The sequence below is a fragment of the Limanda limanda genome, chromosome 8 (genome assembly GCF_963576545.1).
Source record: "Limanda limanda chromosome 8, fLimLim1.1, whole genome shotgun sequence".
NCBI classification, from domain to species: Eukaryota; Metazoa; Chordata; class Actinopteri; order Pleuronectiformes; family Pleuronectidae; genus Limanda; species Limanda limanda.
This window is the reverse complement of record NC_083643.1, coordinates 14,248,146-14,268,490: the sequence shown is the minus strand read 5'-3', so window position 1 is coordinate 14,268,490 and position 20,345 is coordinate 14,248,146. Positions and strand designations below refer to the sequence as shown.

At 39.7% G+C, this 20,345-nt stretch overlaps 1 protein-coding gene across 1 annotated transcript; it reads right to left on the bottom strand.

Moving 5' to 3' along the window:
- Positions 1 to 5,222: 5,222 nt before the first annotated feature.
- lysmd4 (LysM, putative peptidoglycan-binding, domain containing 4) lies at positions 5,223 to 9,948 on the bottom strand. Its single transcript, XM_061076747.1, has 3 exons — positions 9,895 to 9,948; positions 8,374 to 8,651; positions 5,223 to 7,790 (listed from the first exon to the last, which is right to left on the bottom strand). Exons 2-3 carry the CDS (start codon positions 8,635 to 8,637, stop codon positions 7,233 to 7,235), a joined length of 822 nt encoding a protein of 273 aa, XP_060932730.1. The 5' UTR covers positions 8,638 to 8,651; positions 9,895 to 9,948; the 3' UTR covers positions 5,223 to 7,232.
- Positions 9,949 to 20,345: the final 10,397 nt, after the last annotated feature.

The following is a 20,345-nucleotide window of genomic DNA, read 5'->3' as shown; positions in this document are numbered from 1 at the left end:
CGACTAGACACATGCTCTTCCTACATTTACAAACATCCAATTTCTAAATTGTTTAGTTACAAGTCAAGGCAAAGGGCCAAAGATAAGGCCCCCAGTGAAATGAAGGGTGAGAGGAGGAGGAGGTAGAGCAATTTGATTTTTTATCAAGAACACTTATGTGGTTGTGAAGTGTAGTGTAACTGGAGCTGAATCAGTCTCTGAAATGTAGTTCAAATGTAAACTGCAGTTTGTGCTTTATATTATGCCTCCTTTGACATATTGTTTTATAGATTTAGATTTATGTAATGTAATGTATCATAGAAGATAATACATTTTGCAGATATGCAATTTTCTGTGGAGTCACTGTCTGTATGGTTGAGGCAGGGGAAAAGAAAATAGGACACAACAACAGATCTATAGGCACAATAACAGTAACGGTAACATAGTCAAGTTAAATTACAGAATGCTGTGTATTTCAACACATAATCGGTTTGGGCAGCCACTGCTAAAGACCATAACTGCTGGTGGGACAGTTATTATAAAAGACATGACATCCCACCTCTGTCAGGACCCCCACCCTCTGGAATACTCCTCATCCTCTTTTCACATTGGCCTTGGGATTATGATTCACTCTTAACTTTTATACATATATATTTATTTACTTTTTTGTCTCTTACAAACTATATATTCACTCTACAGTGATTTATATTTTATTTTTTTTATATACTTTTCTCATCTGTAACATTTACATTTTTATATTTGTGCTCTAATATTAAAATATATATAATTTGTGCGACCTTTGAATTTCCCTCTTGTTTGCTTTCAGTTCTTCATTTTTGACTTGTACCTTGTACTTTGTTTTGAAAGGTTAAGGTACAGTTAAAACACCTCAGGCACTGACAACACGCCCCAACCAATCTGTAGTGAGGATTACAGAGACAACATCACCACTCTGGGACTAATCACTGATGTCTGAGAGCGAGGTGTAACGAACTGAAATAAAACACTATATAACTCCTGCATTCTTCATATACTCGGTGGGTTTAGTTTGACTATAGAACCGTCCCTCGGGTGAGGACCCCCTCCAACCTCGGCTGGAATGTAAAACAGGTGCTGCACCATTGGTTCCTTCACAGCGGGGGCGAAAGAAAACAGCCGCCCCTGCAGGAACATGACTGACAGAACATCGCATTCTCCGGCCAGCTGCACCCCCAGATGATCCCTCACTTACACAGTCAGACTTAAGGGATAACATACAGCGTGCATACACTGCGTTATGTATTCTGACTGAGCTGCATTGAGAAAGAAATTGCACTCCTGTGGTCGATTCGTTTTAACAGTGCAGATACTGTTTGTGTTTCTCACAGGACTGAATAGATGCTAATAAAAATACATCCAACCATCTCAGCTCTCTGCCTGACACCTTGTGTGTTCTTGAAGTGGCGCTGGAACATCTGGCCTGGATTTATACATTGAAATTCTGGCCGTGGATTCAAAGAGGAGATTTTTTTTTAAAAATTGAATCCACTCTGAGGCTTGTCAGATTGAAATGTCTCTTGGCAAGAAGCTTCAAATACATACTCATGTTGCTTTGTCATGTGACCTCTTTCACACACTTAGATATTTTCTTATTTTTTCGACTCTTGTGTCAAACGGATTCTGATCTTCTCGTGTTGATCCATGAAATGTGAGTTCTTATTGGAGAATGGATCATCACAGGGAGAAATTAATTTCATATATATATATATTTAAATGGTGTAAAAGGTGTATCTTTATCAAAATAGTTTCAACAAATTCCCTTGTTGTGATTTAGGTTTTGTCCACAAGCGTCTACACTGCTGCTGCCTCCCTTCCAGCAGTCCGGCCCTGACCGTCGCACATACCGGCACAACACCAAACCTACTGCTTTGCAACAATACACACATTCACAGGCCACAGACAGCAAATTGCTTCTCTCATTCCCCCGCCACACCCTGCCTTCGTCCTCAGCCACCTGCAAAACAAACTGTGCTGGAAATTTCACTACAAATTACCCTGTGTCTGCCATATCCCCCCGGGAGTGGAGGAAATCCAAACCTCGGATCTCCCTGCCCCCACCAAAAAGAAAACAAAAAAACTGCCCAACTCACACAGAAAATATTCATTCTGTATTTTGGTTTTAAATATGAATAATCATGATTGATTAAATCTACTTTGTCATATTAGGTTTATTGAATTTTAGGGTTAAAATTTCTACTATTAAAAGTGGAGACATGTCAGAAGAAACTACAGAGAAACTTTCACCAAAAAGTAGGTAGGAATAATAAAACTGTCTGTGGGTGAACAGGAGAAACCACATGAGAGAACTGGATCGACTTTTGTTGACGCAGATTTTACGAACAACCTGTACTTCTGTGGGTCAACGTGACATCGTGAAACTGAGTCTTCATTCCCTCTAAGAAAGAGTGAAAACTGAGACCTGCTTTGCTTCAGGGGAAAATCAAAGGAAGGCACATACCTTAGCAGTGAATAATGATCAACAGCATGAACCCAACAGCGTTTACATAGCAAGGGCCGCAGCGCCTCCTGGTGGCGCATCTGCAGAACTCCACCCAGGCAGGAATGTCAGAGAGGGAGAAAGAGAGCGAGAGGGAGTCAGTGGCCGATGTGCCAGAGAGATGAGTGTTGAAAGCTCCTTGGAAAAAGGATTAGGGCTGTTTATGTTGGCCAAGTGGCTCGCTGCCAGCTGCTCAAGTGTGCAAACTTCTTAAAGCGGCAGAGCTTCGGTCTGTTCATGAATCTTTTCACTCCGTTTGCCCTTCGCCCAGACTGTGTGGATGGCTGTGCTTTGTTCAGGGGGGAAAGCCCCTTTGGCTTCAGCCCCCCCACCTCCCTAAAAGCACACTCTGCTCCAAGAAAAATATATGCTGGATTCAAATTCTGCTTCTCTCTGACACCACCCCTAAAAACGCACCCATACACAGCGTGTATAGGTGGAAAAAGTCACTGTAAGTCTACAGTCTACAAGCAAAATGTTTGTATTGTAAATTTGTTTTTGTATTTAAGTGTAATTACAGTCACATGTCAGTCAACCCCTTCTGCTCATTGACATGTTCTGTGTATTACCAACCACACACTGCATATTGCATTTGGATCGTCGAGGGTAAAGAATCTGTTAAAGTGAGTAAATCTAACTACAGGAGCAGACATGATATGGATTTCATCAAATAAAAGACAGGCAGGGGAGTAGATGTGTCCAGGTTGGAGGTAAAGGGAGAAAAGAAAGAGGGGAGATAGGGGGCGGTGGTGGGGGAGGCCCACCTATCAACAGTAGGATGAGACCCAGCCTGGGAGATGGCTGCGTGCCAGAGCTCTGCGGCCTGGAGCTAGATCAGAGCAGGGTTCGTGAGCTGTACTTATGAAGCAAGGTTCTTGGGTCATGGAATAATAAAAGATGCAGCGCCTCCGCAGCAATAGAGCTAAACTACTGTTTTGTTCTGGAGTCTTAGACAATGACAGTAGAGGTGTGTAGGACTGAGGTACCCAAGCAGACTTACACACACATATTCACAGGCTTTACATATTACAAAAAATTCTAAATCTATTTAGCTTTTCCTGTACTTTTGAATCACCACAGGAGATGAAATGTGTCTGTAGAGCGTCTCTGTGTTCTGTCTTGAGAGAAGTGTTTGGGTAAACTATCGTTCAGCCAGACGCTCCAGGTCCAGACTCCATTAAAGCAAGCCACCATGGGCCAGACACTGGATTTCCTTTTAGTTTCAGCTGCTCCACTGCTGACCTTGTTCTTGGACTTCCACACAGAGGGAGGAGAAAAAAAATCGTTTTGCCTTTGGGTCTTTAAAATCCAGCTTTTTGTGTTGCTGAGTAAAATCCTATTTCATTACCTCCACCAGTAAGGTTATTCATACACATTCAAAGGACTTTGGTGCCCAAGAAAATACACATGACTTCCTGATATAGGGCTCCCCCTTCAAATTAGTCAATATAAAGATCACAAATCCATAGTTGGACTGAAATTCTTTTTTTTAACTAAAGGCAAATTTATGCCTCTCCGTTTTTTCTATTACGGACAGATAAGACCGCCCTATCCGTCGTGGAACGCCCTCTCCGAGAGCCTCGGAGAGCTTTTGGTACACCTCTGATTTTTCTAACTATCCGTGTTTATTTCGGAGACCCCACGGACAGCTCTTGGCTGTGATTGGTCCGCGAACGACATCATTTCCGTATGACGTCATTTCCGTATTTCCGGACCTCAAACTTCCTGTTTACTTCCCTGTAGCAACAGACACAAACACAACTATGATTCTACGATTAATGTGACGTGTGTGTTAAGCTAGCGGAGTTGTCCGGCTGACGGTGGCTCGTTAGAGCACTGACGGCATGTGTGCACGGTCACAGACGGTTAGAACGAGCTTTCAAAACGGCGCTAGCGGGCTAGGCTAGCGGGCTAGCCACCGTGCTAACTGCGGTGGTAACAGTGCAAAAACCCGCCGTCACGACTTTAATTCCACTTCTATCATGACACTGTTTCTATAATACCGCCAGGTTAGAAGCAAACACTAGGTAGTAGTTAGTGTCGGAAGTCCCTGCTGACTGTGTGTGGAAGCTGGGGGGGAGCTAGCTCCGTGTAGCTTCTAGCTACATGTAGCCTCAAGCAGATTCAAGCTGTGGAATCAGCAACACAGTTCGGAAACAAGACCGGGGAACCGCTGCGCTAAGAAACGATTACATCAGCATTTTGACACGCTGGGTGTCACTTTATTTAGTTCTGTTAGTTGCCATGGTTCAGTATGTGGGAGGCAAGCTAACAGAGGTAAACAGAGACACGTGGACTTCTTCTTCCCAAATGGGGTAGGCTTCTCTGAGCTCGTCTTCCGTTGCGCCACCTATGGGTTTGGCGGTGAATTTTTTTCGACGTACAGTGGTCGGAGAAGTAAAAATCAAAAAGAATCTTCGCATCTTAAGTGCGGTGCAAAAACAGTTGATAAATGAACTGATGACTTGGCAGAAGTTCAGACGTCTACTCATTGTTACCTGGAAAATCATTTAATAACTATGAGGACAATCATTTAGGTACAAAAATCAGCATATCACTAATCTAAAAGTCCCCTTAAATGCAGCCTGACTTCATTCCTGTAAAAACAAACACTATTGTGACACTGTTTTTGCCTGTTGTGCCAATATCTTCGGATAACCACAGGCACTGTAATAATAATCAGAAATTGCATAGCTATGAATACAGGTATATTTAGTTATTTATTTTCTATAGTGAGTTATTTTATTGCATTCGTTGTGCATCTGTGTGCATCTATAATCTCATTGTACAAAAGCAAGCATGCTAAAATAACCTAATCTTTCACAAAAGACATGTTAGAAAATACTTTAAAGACACAATACACACACACTATCTTACCACATACAATTAGGAACAACCTAACTAAAACTAATGCAATCTCATTCAACAGTCCTGCAATAAATTTCCCTTCATAAGTTCTAATGTTCATAGACCTGCTGATTTTACTGTGATCAGTTTGAAAGGTGCCGTTTGTGCTGTTGCTGTAAACCAAGTCCAAGTTTCTATTAAAAAGAGCCACTCTCATGAAAAGAGTCTTGCACATCCATTGTGTCAACTCTACCAAAGACATTGGAACTCAAATGAATGACAGGAGCGTGCAATTTAAATATAACGATAAAGGTTTAAGACACTCACAAGTGTAAGTCATTTTCAAAATAAAACACCTTGTACTTTAAAAGTTGATGTGAATGAACACAGTCAAAACCAAATAACTATTACTGTAAACACACGTTTGGCATCATCAGACCCAGAGATAAGGCCCAGAGTGCATTGTCATAACTAAACAGTAAAAACTTTGACACATTGAAAATAAGTTAGACCAAAAAAGGCACACACACACGACGCTCGAACCCATGTCAAATACAACATAACCTCACACAGTTTTGGCAACAGGGGAACACTGTTATAAAATATAAAATAAATCTTCCATTTTATCAGTTTAAAAATATATTACTCTGCCACGACAGATATCATATTTTCGCCTGATATCTGACGCTGATATGATGACATTTAACACACAGTGGTGGAAAGGCAGCTTGTGATAACGCAGAAAGAGATACAACTACAGTGTGGACTTATTCTCTCTAGAATTTTTCCTTACAATATTGAGACATGTGGAGGAGCTTCAAGACACATTTAATAACTCAAATTTAGCAAAACACCTGAGAAAACTGAGATCCCAACCAACAAGAACAGTTTTTCAAGGCAAAGGATCAGAAAACGGTTCTCTATAGAAGCTGTTTGATGAAATGCTGCTGCCCTGCATCGTCACAAAAATGAGGCTGTTAGAATAATGCCGCGTTCTATTACACCTCAGAGATCGGAATTACAAACCCCTGACTTGGAAGAAAAAACTCACTTCCCCGACTTTGAAATCCAAGATGGCCGCTTTGTGTAATAGCATTAGTGAAAGCTTTAGTTTATACTGTTTATCAGCACTTAAATTTGTCTTACACATAGTACTGTCCAATTACTGGCTGTGGACATGTTACTACAGTGTTAGTATGCGTAAAAGGCCACATAATGTGTTATTATGAAATTATTTCGCTAACAATGGCTAGCTGGCAAACGTAAACACTGAGCATTTGCAGCTGGATCAATCACAATTTGGGTTATTCAGATATGACGTCCTTCTGAAGCGGAGCTCCGAGGTATAAGTAACGCTGCATAATAGCTAATTTTCTGTTAGTCAAGGTTAATGCCTGTGGTTTCCTTCAGAAGGGGGTCATGTGATGGGAGCCAAACAAATCAACAAAAGCTAGGTTATGACTAAAGACATCCAATTGGCAGGCGGCCCTGAGTGTCTACGACTTCGTTTCCAAACATCTACGTTTCTGTAAGTCCAGACTAAAACGCAGCCCTGAGTTTTCAAACTAAAACGGGACAACATCTTACCCGATCTAAACGTATCTGTAGCAGAGTTAATGCGTTTTAAAACAATAATGTAGCTGTGTGGATGTATGATGAAAACAACTTGGAGCAACTTCACTCCATGGTGACAATTCCAGTGTCTTCATCCATCTTCACAGTTACACCATAATAAAAAGGTAAAATTCACTCTTTTTAACTTGATAAAAGCTGATATTTCACTGCGCTAAATCAATGATAGATTGGGCTTTATCTTGATCGTCACCAACAGTCTTGAAATGTTTCTGGTTGTCTGAGACTCTAGTCTTCACTATCCTGGTTCTTGAAAAAGCTTAATTCCTTTTGTGCTGAGCCCCGTCCCTGAGTTGTTTGAAGAGGTGATGGACGACTCTAAAGTGCCATTGCCATTTGTTGGTGGAACGACTCCATTATCTTTCGTCTTGAAATAAATGACATAAAATAATGGCAGGATGATGCCTATCAGGACCATGGCAACCACAGCGTTCCACCAATGGATTCCCCAGTCGGCTCCGTGACTGGTCAGGCCCCGTCCTCTGAAACCAAACCGTTGCTCTTTCTCTGAGTTATACAACATGTTGTCATCTTGATTGTTCGAAGTCTGAATGAGTTTCTCAATGTCATTATCCACCTCCATGAGAAAGTCTGTGACCTCCTGTGCAGGTGGTGGGTTTCTGGCTCTGTCTAGAGACTTTACTGGTGAATCAGATGAGTGTGGCATCTCTCCTTGATTTGTGTCAGTGTAAGTCTCTGTTAAAATGCTGTGTTTCTGTACCGGTATTTTGATGGATGTCAGTGCAAATAAATCTTGCTCCTGCATAAGGTTGTTCACCCGCTTAATATCGGCCACCTGTTGGCAGAAACAAAAATGGAATTACATTGACGTCAATAAAGTACAATTGTAGGGGCACTGAGGTACGATTTAGAGAATGAAGTCGTACTTGAGAAGAAAGTCATAATAATGCAAGAATAAAAAATAAGCAGGAAGGAGAACCCTACCCTCTGGACTTCTGGATACAAAATCTTGAAACAATCTCATGCTTTATTGAGAAAGTAATAAACCAGTATGAAAAAATATGAATTTTCACTTTTCCTCCTCAACAAAATTAGGAAGCTTCCTCCTTTGTTTCTTCTTCAAAACAGACTCAGTTTCTTAAACAATCTATTCAATGTCCTGATGATGTGGTACTGATGTGGTAAATGATTAAGTATTTCTATTCACGAAACCATGAACTTAAGTATCTTAATTTGGTCTTTTATTAAATTTCCGACTTGTAGATTTAAAACTTATTTTCTCATAATATGACTGTATTCTGCCAATATTGGGACAAAAATTCTCAAGATCTGTTTATTTTCCTTATAAGTGGCCCTAATACTCTGTCGTTCTGAGGAGATCAACACCAGAAATCATTGAGCTAATGTGTGTCTTTTACCTTGCAGCCGTATTGCAGTGCGAGCTTGTTGAGATTGTCGCCGTCCTCCACCTTCCGCTCCAGCAGCTGGACATTCTTCAGTCTGTCTCGTCCCTGCTCTCGAGAAACCAACGGTCTCATCTCCATGACGTTGAACTCCTCGTCGTCCGAGGATACAGAGGAGTCATTCTGTCTCTCATTGAACAGATACACCTGACCGTCTGCGCTGGCATGGACGTCCACCGGCGCTTGGAAAGCCTGTGGAGCGTGCTCCCCTCGCCGCATAATGAATCACACACCTGTAGAAAACAGATTTCTCTTTATAATTGAACAATTAACATAAGCGTATATGTCTATACTTACTCATACAGTACATACATTACACATCAGGCAAGTTTCTAAAAAGGATCTATGTAATATATACGTTATTGTGTTGAATATAATGATCCGAGAGTCTGACACAACTCTTGAACCCCACTGTTTATGTTTTGTGGGACACATTCGTATAGACTGTCATTGAATGTCACTCTACAGTTGACACAACTGTTTTGTCTAAAAAGGGGCAAAACTAAGATCTACAAAATCCTAATATTGGATGAACTCTGGATCAGAGAATAAATGGAGTTTTTAAACCTAAGAAATTATTAAAATAAAAATCTATAATTAAAATAGTTGCCGATTAGTTGCAGACAAAGTCAATTTTCATGGCATTGCTGAGTCTGAGTAACAATGTTTACTGTGCTGGTACTGATGCATTCAGGGAATCACTTTGACAGAAATCCGTACCATCAGAGGAGTTAAGTCCCTGCACATACAGAGAAGTGAAACTTTATACAAACACACTACTCTGTCAACATGTGCAGGCAAAACAGGTTAAATGCACTTTGATATTAAATCTTTATGTCGCTGAAGAGTATAAACAACATTATCCCTTAATATACTCCCTCAATGGGTGCTGTGATGATGGTGGTGGAGACTAACATGTGAGGTGTTCAAGGCAGAGGCCATAACATATGATCCATGTTCATACTCATCAAAACATTCATTGTGCTCTGATGGAGGTACTGTCCCCCTGTTTCTTCACTAATGTTTCACTTGATTCTTTCACTTGTCACTGGTCTGAATTAGTTTCACCCACAGCTTCCTGTTTGCAGAGTCCGATTGTTTACTTCCCAATTCTAAACGAACAAAGCATGAATAAATTAAAACCACACCTAGTAGTAACAGCAGCTTAATGTACACACATGACTTACACGTGCTTACTAGTGTTGGTGTTTATTTGACATGGTAAACAAACTAAAATAGTCAAGTTGTCGGAAGGTCGGAGCTCACAGGGAGCACCTGAAGGCACCATAAGCGTTGGCTAGCAGGTTAGCTTTAGCTCCAACATGTGTCGGCACCGTGGCCAAGTCGGCAAACCGCTTCCCCCCCCCACCTGGCTCCAGCTAAAGTTCGCTCCTGTGTCTGTACGAACGCGATTAACAGGAAGTACGTGTTAACAAACTCTGTTAAACTCGGACTGCGCAGTTTCCAGTCAGTTACCTTCACAAATGTTTTCACAACAGTAACACAAGCCGCCGCCTTCACCGGCAGTCCGTCCCTGCGCTGCTCCCCCCGACAGCCCGCTGCCTCCTCGGCTCTCTGCGAGGGAAGTGGAGGCGCCTCCCTCTGGTCTGGAGTGGGACCACATCCTAAATGTTTTGTTATTTCTAAAGAACTGAAAAGGAAGAATAAAAAAAATGCATTAAACTTTATTTAATACAAATAACCAAGAGCAATACTGTACATTACAGCATAAACCAAACTTTAATTCAATGTACAATGTTTACAATAATTTTGTAAGAGAGATTTAACTTCATGATAATTTCAGAGGCTGCCTGTTAATGGTGCTGTGTGACTGTGCTGCTTTACACACACACACAGACACACACACACACACACACACACACACACACACACACACACACACACACACACACACACACACACACACAATTTACTAAAATAAACACAACCATGAAACAAAAAATATAGATACAGAGGACAACACATGAGTAATTAACCAATGAGGACACAACAGATTTCTTTTATGTGTGCTTCACAAACTGCAAGAAAATGTTTTGACCATGTGAAAACCATCCACTTCCACAACAATCCCTCTCTTCAGTGCTCACCAAACACGGAATGCACAGCTTGAATTTATATAAGAGGTATGAATAAAAGCAGGACATTTAACTTACTTTTAAAATGTATTTTTTATTTAAATATTAATGATTATAAATATTCAGTACCCAAGAGCTGCTTTCCTCCTGACAGCTGTTGGAAGAGAATCTTATTGTTACATCAAATACAAACCATTGAAGCGTAGGGGCTGCACATTTATATACGATTCCCAGTATGAGAATACTGATGGCGAGTACAGCAAGAGCAAACAGCTTGGACTGAGAGGTTGCCACAAAGTGAGTACTGGTTTCTCAGGGGAACGATCCGTAGAGGTTTAAAGGTCGTGGTAGTAACGGTGCCTTGTTGGACCACTAGATGGTGCTATTGATCTTTCATATCTCTTGTCACCATCACTGCGTATCAGAAGAAACTGATGCAGAGACAATCTTTGTAATATGGTTAAGGAAATATTTTCATCCTATTTTGTCGTTGATTGCTTCCGTATACAGATTGAATTAACAGTTTAATCGTCTATCTGAGAAATGACAGCAATTAGCACCTGGTGGAAGTTCCACCGTCGAACCATATATGAACAAGCCAAGCTCAATTGATGTAGTCTGTCCCACACGCTGCATGGTGTGCACTATCAGCAGAAAGGTATGAGCTGCACAGCAGATATCTACTTAGGAAATAATGTATTCAGTATAGTTATAAACCCCAGGATAAACGGAAACCATGTTAGAAAGACCTCCTCGTATTTTGCTGTCAAAGTCAGTGGACACGAGGCTGTTATATTTACACTGTGAAGACCTATGACCAATGCTGTTTCCCCCCACAAAAGACTAAAGTTGATTTGAAGTGAAAGTTTATGTTTTTCTCCAGGTCATTTAAAATTTAATATTTAACACTTTACTCTATTTGAGGGATTATCTCTACTAGAAATAATGTCTGACTGTTTCTTAGAGTATCCCCTCCATGTGGTGATCGAGGACTTCCCTGATGAATACATTTTCTTTGTATTGGTTAAAAACGACATAATAAACCATCAGTACAAGTCATACTGGTACAGCTTTGGTTATCCAGCTTATAGCAAACAGTAAGAATGTTAACCTATTCAAGACACACGAGAAATAGCTTGCAAAGAGACAATAGAAAAGCTGTATGAGAACTTTTATGGTTGTAGGACTTTTTGTGTGTTTGTTCTGAAACAATAATCTTAAACGATCAAGATTCTAGATGTTGGTTACAAGCAAATGACAAGCATTCTGAAAAAAGTTGACTTTATCAAATCCGTTACCATTCTGAAATAAATCTCTATTCAACATTATGTTATTTAAAAACAAATAAAAAGGTAACCTTGCAGCATAATAATATAATTCTAGGCGTAACTTTTTCCAACGTGTCATTGGTACATGAGGTTAATGTACTTAAACAAATAATAATCCTAATGATAATCAAAGGATAAATTAAACACTATAAATAATACATCATCTTAAAAAACAAAATAAATAAGAATTATAACTGACACAGAATTCCAGTTAAATGTGTTGTATTGAGACGGAATAAATTGTTAAAAGAACAGAGGGTAATTCAGATAATTTCAGGGTAATTTCAGCACGAAAATTACAAATGTATTCATGTTTTTATGTTTATATACAGGTATGTATGTATGTCTTTATATATGTATATATTTCCATATATTTGTATATATTTGTTTATATTTGTACATATGTATATATATATATATGTATACATATATGTATGTATGTATACATGTATATGTGTCTTTCTGTCTGTCTGTCAGTCTGTCAGTAGGCTGTGTTGCCATGACGCTCCTCAGTAAGTGGCTGTGTGGCAGCGTCGCACCTGATTGGTCAGTCCGATACAGCGCGCTCTCATTTGAAGGACAATGGCCGCTCATCCGTCCAGGAGAAGTTGAACTTCAGCTCCAGGAAGATGACTCTGGGTTTGTTGTGAAAGTGAAAGTGTCCCACAGGCTGCAGTGAATGTGACGCAGGTGTGTGAGACAAGCTAAACATGGAGGAATCTCCTCAGGCTCATTAGAGGCTGTTAGCTGGTGGCACTTTGAAGGAGGCTGTGTCTTGGCAGGATGATAAATGGTAAGTAAATACTGATATATAGTGTTAAAATGTCACCTACAAACATGACATGGATTCATATTAAAGCTGCTCACCTTATTAGAAACAAGAAATATACCGTCACTTACTGTGTTGAATGGGATGTTAGTCAAGTTAAGCTAACTAGCTTAAAAACTCAATTAAAAAACATTAGTTTAGCTTCAAGCTAATGCTAAAGCTAAGTATCATGCTGCAAACATTTTTCACATTGTATGGATCATGTGCTGTGCGAAACAAATCAATGAAAGCATAAAGACTTTATTTTGTTGTTAACCAGACTTAATGTATGTGTGTATAAAATCCCATATAACATTATTTTTTATTAATGTGTGTGTCTTAATGGACTTATATAAACTCTTATGAAGCAACATGAATGTGTTTTGAAGCCCTACTCCGCCAAGTTTTTGTCAATATCAGTTTCATTCCTACATTCATTGCATTTAGCCTACAGTAGACCCACATTAAAGCTATTTAAATGTTTGACATTGAAGTAGTTCCACTATTGGAAAAAAATCACTTGAACGGTCTGACCCTGATAGTTTTCTTGAATATTTTGTACATGGCTGCACCTGCAGTGTTTTACAGAGTGTGATTTTAAAACAGGAGAATGGAGAAAGGTTCTACATATAGTTTTTTATAGAATTGATACACAAAAATATGCCTGGATTGGCCTCGATTTCAGTCTCACGTAGCCTGACAGTGGACTATTTGTTCCCAAGTAGCCTCACTCTCCAAATATTCCACAGTTCCCACACACTGGCCAACTTAAAGCCCTTCAGTTTTATTTGAATGGTATATACCTTGTTTAAGAACTTTTAATCATACATCGCTCTGACCTCAGAACTGAGTTTAATTTCCTAGTCATACTGTAGGTGTTTAGCTATTTTGTGGAATTAGTTTTTCTTCCAGTCTGTATTGAGGGGTTATGGTTTAAGAGCAACCTTTATAATCCTCAAGGTTTTTGTCAAAGAGAGAAGATGATACTATTTTGGGGCATTTGCTACTTTAAAGTCGATACAGTGCATTTATAGTCCCGCTGGTCAGTCTGCAGTGGTAGTGCAACTAACCTCAGAGTGAAAGTGCTGCACCAAAAAACATGCCACAGTATATATATTTTATTCAGACAAACTTGACCTAATCGTTAATAAATTATAGAAAGTTTATGCTGATGGATATGCATGACATTAATATTGATACTCCTCTCCAGTCACAAATGCAGCATCAGAGGAAAAAAGATAAAGAGCAGTCCAAGAGAAGAATGAACAGGTGAGAATTTAAACTGATATGTAATGTTATCTAATGTGACAACAAGTACTTGTGATCTGTCTATTCACTGCAATTTGTGTGTTTTGGTAATTTCTTTGAAATGCAAGAACAAAATGTTAAAGTTGTCAAAACAGACATCAGAGCATAACATAGTTGTTGTCAAAACAGGCGCCGGAGTTTCAGATGGAGAAAGAGAAAAAGCACTAGAGGCAAAAAGACAGAGGTGATGGGGTAAGTTGTTCTGTTATAGGTTCAGTGGTGGGTGTTTATGTGGACCACTTTTCACACAACTAATTGACTGGTGCTGTAACAAGTCTGCAAACACTGCAGAATGTACTTTTTCCGTGGCACCTCCTCTAGCTGTTGTATCTGTTGGTGCTAGAGACAGGGATGTGGGATGTGACACAAACTGGAAGAGAAAGGTTGGACACTAAGTGGAATACTTACAACAGTGACCAGATGTCCTGTTTCAATAGTACTTGTCCTTACTGTTATACAATTCTCTCTTTTAAGATATGTTTGCTCATTTGTTTGTCTGTGGATGTAAAATTTGATATTTTACCTGAACAACACCAAGGTGGTATATTCAGTATCTCGGTGACTCAATAAAGCTCTGTGTGTGTGTGTGTGTGTGTGTGTGTGTGTGTGTGTGTGTGTGTGTGTGTGTGTGTGTGTGTATGCAAGACCTGTTGATTGGTCAGTATGGGGGGTAGGGCTGTCTCTTGTTCAGTTGGGCTCTCACGATGGTCACCTATAATTGGTTGATGTGATACCTCTTTATCTCCCATTCCCCACCTAATTTAATTTGTATAGCAGTTTAAATAAGTGTAGTGTCGCCTGTGTGTATTGATGGTGTTGTGTTTCAGGGATGGCTGTTTCCATAGAAACAGTTGACCAATTTTGTAGGATGAAGACATTGGACGACATCTTCATACGTACTTAGCTCCATGCAAAATGCTGATAAGCTTGGACGAGAAAGCACAAGTTTTGTAACAACTTTTAACATCTCTGAAATTGTTATATATCACAGATTTCCATGAACAATGTCATGATAACTGCTCTTAACATTTACTATAGAAGCTTGTGTCAAAGCAAAATTACATTGGGGAGGATACATCACATGCAACACAACACAGAATAAAATAACTGTACCTAGTGAACACAAACCCAATCTCATGTTGAATCTAGAGACCTGATTATCAGGCTTAAATATTGGAGGCAAGAAGAATTGAAGTGGAATTAGAAAAAGGTCAGTCGACATAATACACATAAGGGAAACATGCACCAGAAGCTGCTTTCAGAAATCCAGACATTTTCCAGAAATTTTCCAGGGGGGTAAAAGTGAGAAGTAGTCAGTTTCTCTGGATATTTTCAGTAACTTTTCTGGGCAGCCCCCTTGTACAATGTCCGTAAAAATGTTTGAGTGAGTCCATGTGAAAATACAGCAATAAGATGTCTCGAAAATTGGCAACGAGAGAGTGAGTGACACTACTAATATCTCAGGATAATGAAAAAGAGGTGCGATACACATAGAAGATGTGTGTTAGGAAAGACAAGTCTAGAGCTGTTGGTAAAGGCCAACCCTGGTGATGGTGTGTTGTGAACCAAAGCTTGTGATTTTTTTCGCAGGTGGAATTTATCCATCATGTCTTGCCTCCTGCATCCTCTGACCAGGGTCATGCCGCCCTCGCCTGAATCTTCTAGAAATGTTCCTGTCGTTGTGAGCTTGAGTGATACGAATATTATCCTGAACCGATTTCCGTCACGTTACAGCAGCAGGGAACAAATGTTGAACAGCAATATGTGCAGTGTTAATTGGCATCTGTAATTGACATATTAGCATAGTGTGCTGCTAAATGAAGAGATTAGTGAAAGCTCTGTACCCCTGTAGCAGGCAAATGCTTTGACTGAAGGAACTTGTGTTCCTTTGGGTTGTGGCTTGAACAATTAATTTGTCAAGGATACTTGTTATGTCCATTAGTTATTGTACTGCACTCTGTGACGTATAGTGTGCTATTTTAAAGCACATTTGATGCAGGGCTTAGCTACAAGCAAGACTGGTTAAACATAGAGTTAATAGCAGTCATGCATATTCTAGTGTTTCTTTCTACATATGCATACCCACTCAGCCAGAAACCGTGCATGACCTCCAGTTGACTCCTTTAACTAGACAGCATTACTCACAGTGACTGTTATAGAATATAAACCAACCAGCAATCTCCTAATTAATAGTATCACAGTCACATGATCTCATGTGTTCGTACCTTGTTCCCCATTAAACCAGAGTTGCTCAGATATTGTTTTTGTTAGTTGTATGTTCATGTTCATCTGTCAACGCAGCCTGCACATGAAGTTAAAGTGAACCCTACTGTTTGTACTGTTTGACTTCATTGTCTCGTGGAGTCAACCTTTGCACTTGAGGAAGCTGAATGATAGTAAAGTTAATGTTGCCTTAGAGGGAATCATATCATTTACATTGCATTCAGATTCAGGGTGTAACGCTGAACGATGAGCAGCAGAGCGGCATAATGTGCCATATTTCAGGGCCAGTGAGCAGCTTGTCCAACTGACAGAGAGAGGGGAGGGGGAGGGAGGGAGAGAGAGACAGAGGGAAAGAGGGAGAGAGAGAGGAAAAAGGAGGGATGGAGTGGGAAAAAAACTGTGTACACTGCATGCACAAGTTGCCCGGAGAACAACAGAGAGGGCTTTGGTTTAAATGATTCAGAACAAAGATTAAATATTTATTGAGGTGAAAGATTCATGTATGCCACATCTATGAACTCATTGCTGTGTGGCGACATTTACAGAATATCCTTTTCCAGTAGCTCAAGTTAAATACTAGAAATGCTTTTTGTCTCATTAGATCAATTTCTTACATGTTTTCCCTTCACAAACGTTTCTAAAGCTAAAGAACTGAACTGCTTTTCCTAAAAAAAAATATATTTTGATGTTACATCATGTAAGCAAAACAGCTCCAGCTTATTCACACCATTTTTACAATTATTCATGTTTTCATTAAAAAAACAAAAAAAAGAAACTTCTAGATTTTTTATGTTATAAGTGCATTTTTATGGATCAGCAGTAACAGTGATGTGATGGATACATTTAGAACTGCTCCATTAGGGGAAATATTTAAATGTTGCTCCTGATTATCCCTTAAATTTAGCCTGAAGCCAGTTCAGGGACCTCCAACTTTAATCATAATTACCATCGCAAAGGGAGTCTCTTGTTTTTCTTTCTTTTTTCTAAAGGTGGTATTGAGGGCAAGTGAATTTTAAATCCAAGTGCACAGAGGGTAAATCTTTCATGTCAACACTGGTAATTCTTTTCGTTGTTACTGAAGTGTTGACACAGGCCTGATTACACCCTATTGCCATACACTGTGAGAGAAATTTGATTATTTGCCTTGCAAAAAATAGAGCATAAGATTTTTGTTTTCATCTGCTGGTTTGATGTTGAGATAAACCGCAGGTGACTGGGGGTCTGTCTCGGAAATCCGCAGGGGTTCTGCAGTTGTTGGTACGGGCAAACCAAATTGAATCCTTATGTCTCAGGGTCATGGCAACAGTTCAGATCTTTATTGATTAAACGTCAACAGCCTAGGTGAACGTGATTCACAACTCACAGGGGCCAAATTCAACAATCTATCACCAGAAGCGAACACCAAAACCAACACATCATCTCTGAGCGTTTAGATCATAGGTTGTACTTTAATTCTACTACATTTTATGAGTGGTGACGGGTGTAGTTGGATGTTCTGCATAACAATATATGATATATATTACCAAATTTGATATTTTTGGGAAAACAGCAAGAGACAAGATGAAATTTGGCAAATGTGCTTTTGCCCCTTTAGATTCGAGAAGTCTTCATGAACTAATGGTCATTAATTAAAGCTGCAATAAAAAGTTAATTGTGTCGTTGCACTCGTTTGACAAATGGCATCATTTGATCATTTGATTATTGATGAGGTCAATAATGCCAAAGTCTGATGGCTACAGCAACAGGACACTTCCTGCCTCGAGTCTGAAACACACGGTGCGCATTGTTACGAGCGTGTTAGAGTGATTTCAAAATAAAAGCAACCTTCCTGCAATTGGGACATCACATTTATTCAGTCTGTAAATGCATGAATGAATTCATGAGGTATCAAATAAATTAATTAAATAAATTTATCAAAATACACAAAATGTATTGAACTGAATAAAGTCATGATTAATAGTAAATAAGATCAGTGATAAAATATTATGACGAGTGTGAAACTACTTTAGAGAAAATGGAGTATATTCAGTAGATTTGGTATTTTGGACAACAGAGTGCAAGCATTTTAGCAAAGCTTCTTTGAGGGCAAACATGGTGGCTACAAAACAAGCATCCTTAAATATTATGCTTGTGTGTCAATGATGGTGTATTTCAGGTTGGTATGGATGTAATTTTCCCGGCAAGCAGGGACTTCAGCCAGGGGACTGGGGGGAGAATGTGGCTGATAGGTGCATCATAAATGTAGTGGGGTATATTAATTTGGATCCCAAACCCTAAGGGTAACCCCTCACGCAAGACAAAGCCCTGGCAGTCCTGGTCTTCATGCAGGCCATGAGCATACAGTGACACATAACCTTGCCCTGTCACCACCCTCACCAGTGTGTCAGCTAACATTACTGTGATTGACGTTGAACCAGCACTCAAGCCCTATGAGATCGGAGGCTCTGCATAACCTCGCCCTAGCTGTGTACCAGGGCTAGGACATTTGGGGCATGGTACTGGATCATGATGCCATCTGCATTTGTAGCCTGTACCCCTGTTAAACAAGGGCACAAGCCTTTGTAACCTTGTATAAAGAGTTTATCTTTTGTTTTGACGAAGGGGCTGACAATGAGTTGTTGAGTAGAGTAGAAAAAGACAGGTGAGGCTAAAGGTCATGTTACAAAATAATTTGGGAAGTCTAAAGCCTTTGATTGCTTAAGTGCGAGATTTTGTTTGTAAGAAGGCAAAAATAATGTGCTAGTTTTAACTAGAATTGTAGAATTCTTAAATAACTCTTGCCATTCATTCTGTTGCTAGAGCTCCTTACAGGCTCTGTACAGAAACATTGACTTTAAGCTTTGTGTAAGTGGCTATGTTGGAGAAGCACTCCCCCTCTGAGCAGGGACTGTGTTGTAACGCTCAGTATCCTCAGAGCGAGTTCAAACTGAAGTCACAGGCGTCAGTACCTCTGCCATGATGTGAGCTGCCTTCTGACCGTGGGATTTCAATAATGCATGTCAGTCGTGTTCAGGCACTGCAGTGTGGTTTCAAGCCTTAGCTGAACCGCTACATGACCTCAGCTTTCCTGCCATTAAATCATCGCTGACGATGGAGAGAATGAGATGCATTGAAATATTGATTATTGTATAAAAGACTACGCTCTTCATACACTTATGCACACTACTCTATAGAGTGGAAAGAATCTGTAAAAATGCCACCATGGACACGATGAATACTCCTGAGAGTGAGCAATGACAGTGATGCAAAATGCAAGAAAAATAAATGTAGAATTAACATTTCATCTGATGATTGTCACAACCAACATATTGCTGTGCAGAGTATTTTCTCTTTTCTTACTTATTATAAAAATCATAAAACAAATCAGCCTCATCCACAAACACAAAAAAGGTACAAAAACAAATGAAAACATGACAATGCTTGATGCTGATTCCTATCCAAAAAAAATTTGCTTTTGTTAATTCTCAGCCGCAGCTGGGGGTGAGCATTGTTACTGTGGTAAAATGCTTGTTGACAATGACGGTAGAATAATTCAATGATAAAAACCGAAGCATGCTAGCATATCAATCTTTGTTGACTGTGTATGCAACACCACATACACAGCACCTTATTACAGAAACCTCTACTGAGTAAACTGCTTTCTTCTCATTGGCATCCATTTCTCTTGGTTTATGAGCTGGCAGGCGGCTGGTCACCAGTGCAAGTAGCTGGAACAATAATGACTGCCCTCTGGGCAGCAAAGGCTGGCATCCTACTGCACCATAACTAGAGCTGTAACAGTATCATAATTATCATTGTGGTAAAGGGAAAACTTATTTTTTTTACAAACCATCAGTCCAAAATTAAATCAACAGTTATTTTTCTGGTGTCACATTTATTTTGTTTAGAATACTCTTCGACATGCAGGTTTTCGACCGCTTCAAATATCAAGGTAATTAGGAACCATGTACTGTTAAGTACTTGATTTCAATGCCAATAAATAAAAATGGTAGTCTGTTCATAGATTACAATGCGATTGTGGTAAGGATTAATTTAGTATCATAAAGCCTAACCGGCAGAGATATGATTTGATGACACGGCTTAAAAACATCAGTCTTTCCGAGTAAATGTCTTTCTGTGTAATCATCTCCCTGTGATTGTGTGTGTGTGTGTGTGTGAGACTTG

What these genes read in the sequence shown, in the direction of transcription:
- lysmd4 (XM_061076747.1), bottom strand. Translation starts at nt 8,637, where the DNA reads ATGCGGCGAGGGGAGCACGCTCCACAGGCTTTCCAAGCGCCGGTGGAC. An exon ending in CACTGCAATACGGCTGCAAG is followed by an intron (nt 7,791 to 8,373) that starts GTAAAAGACACA and finishes TTCTGCCAACAG; the next exon opens with GTGGCCGATATTAAGCGGGT.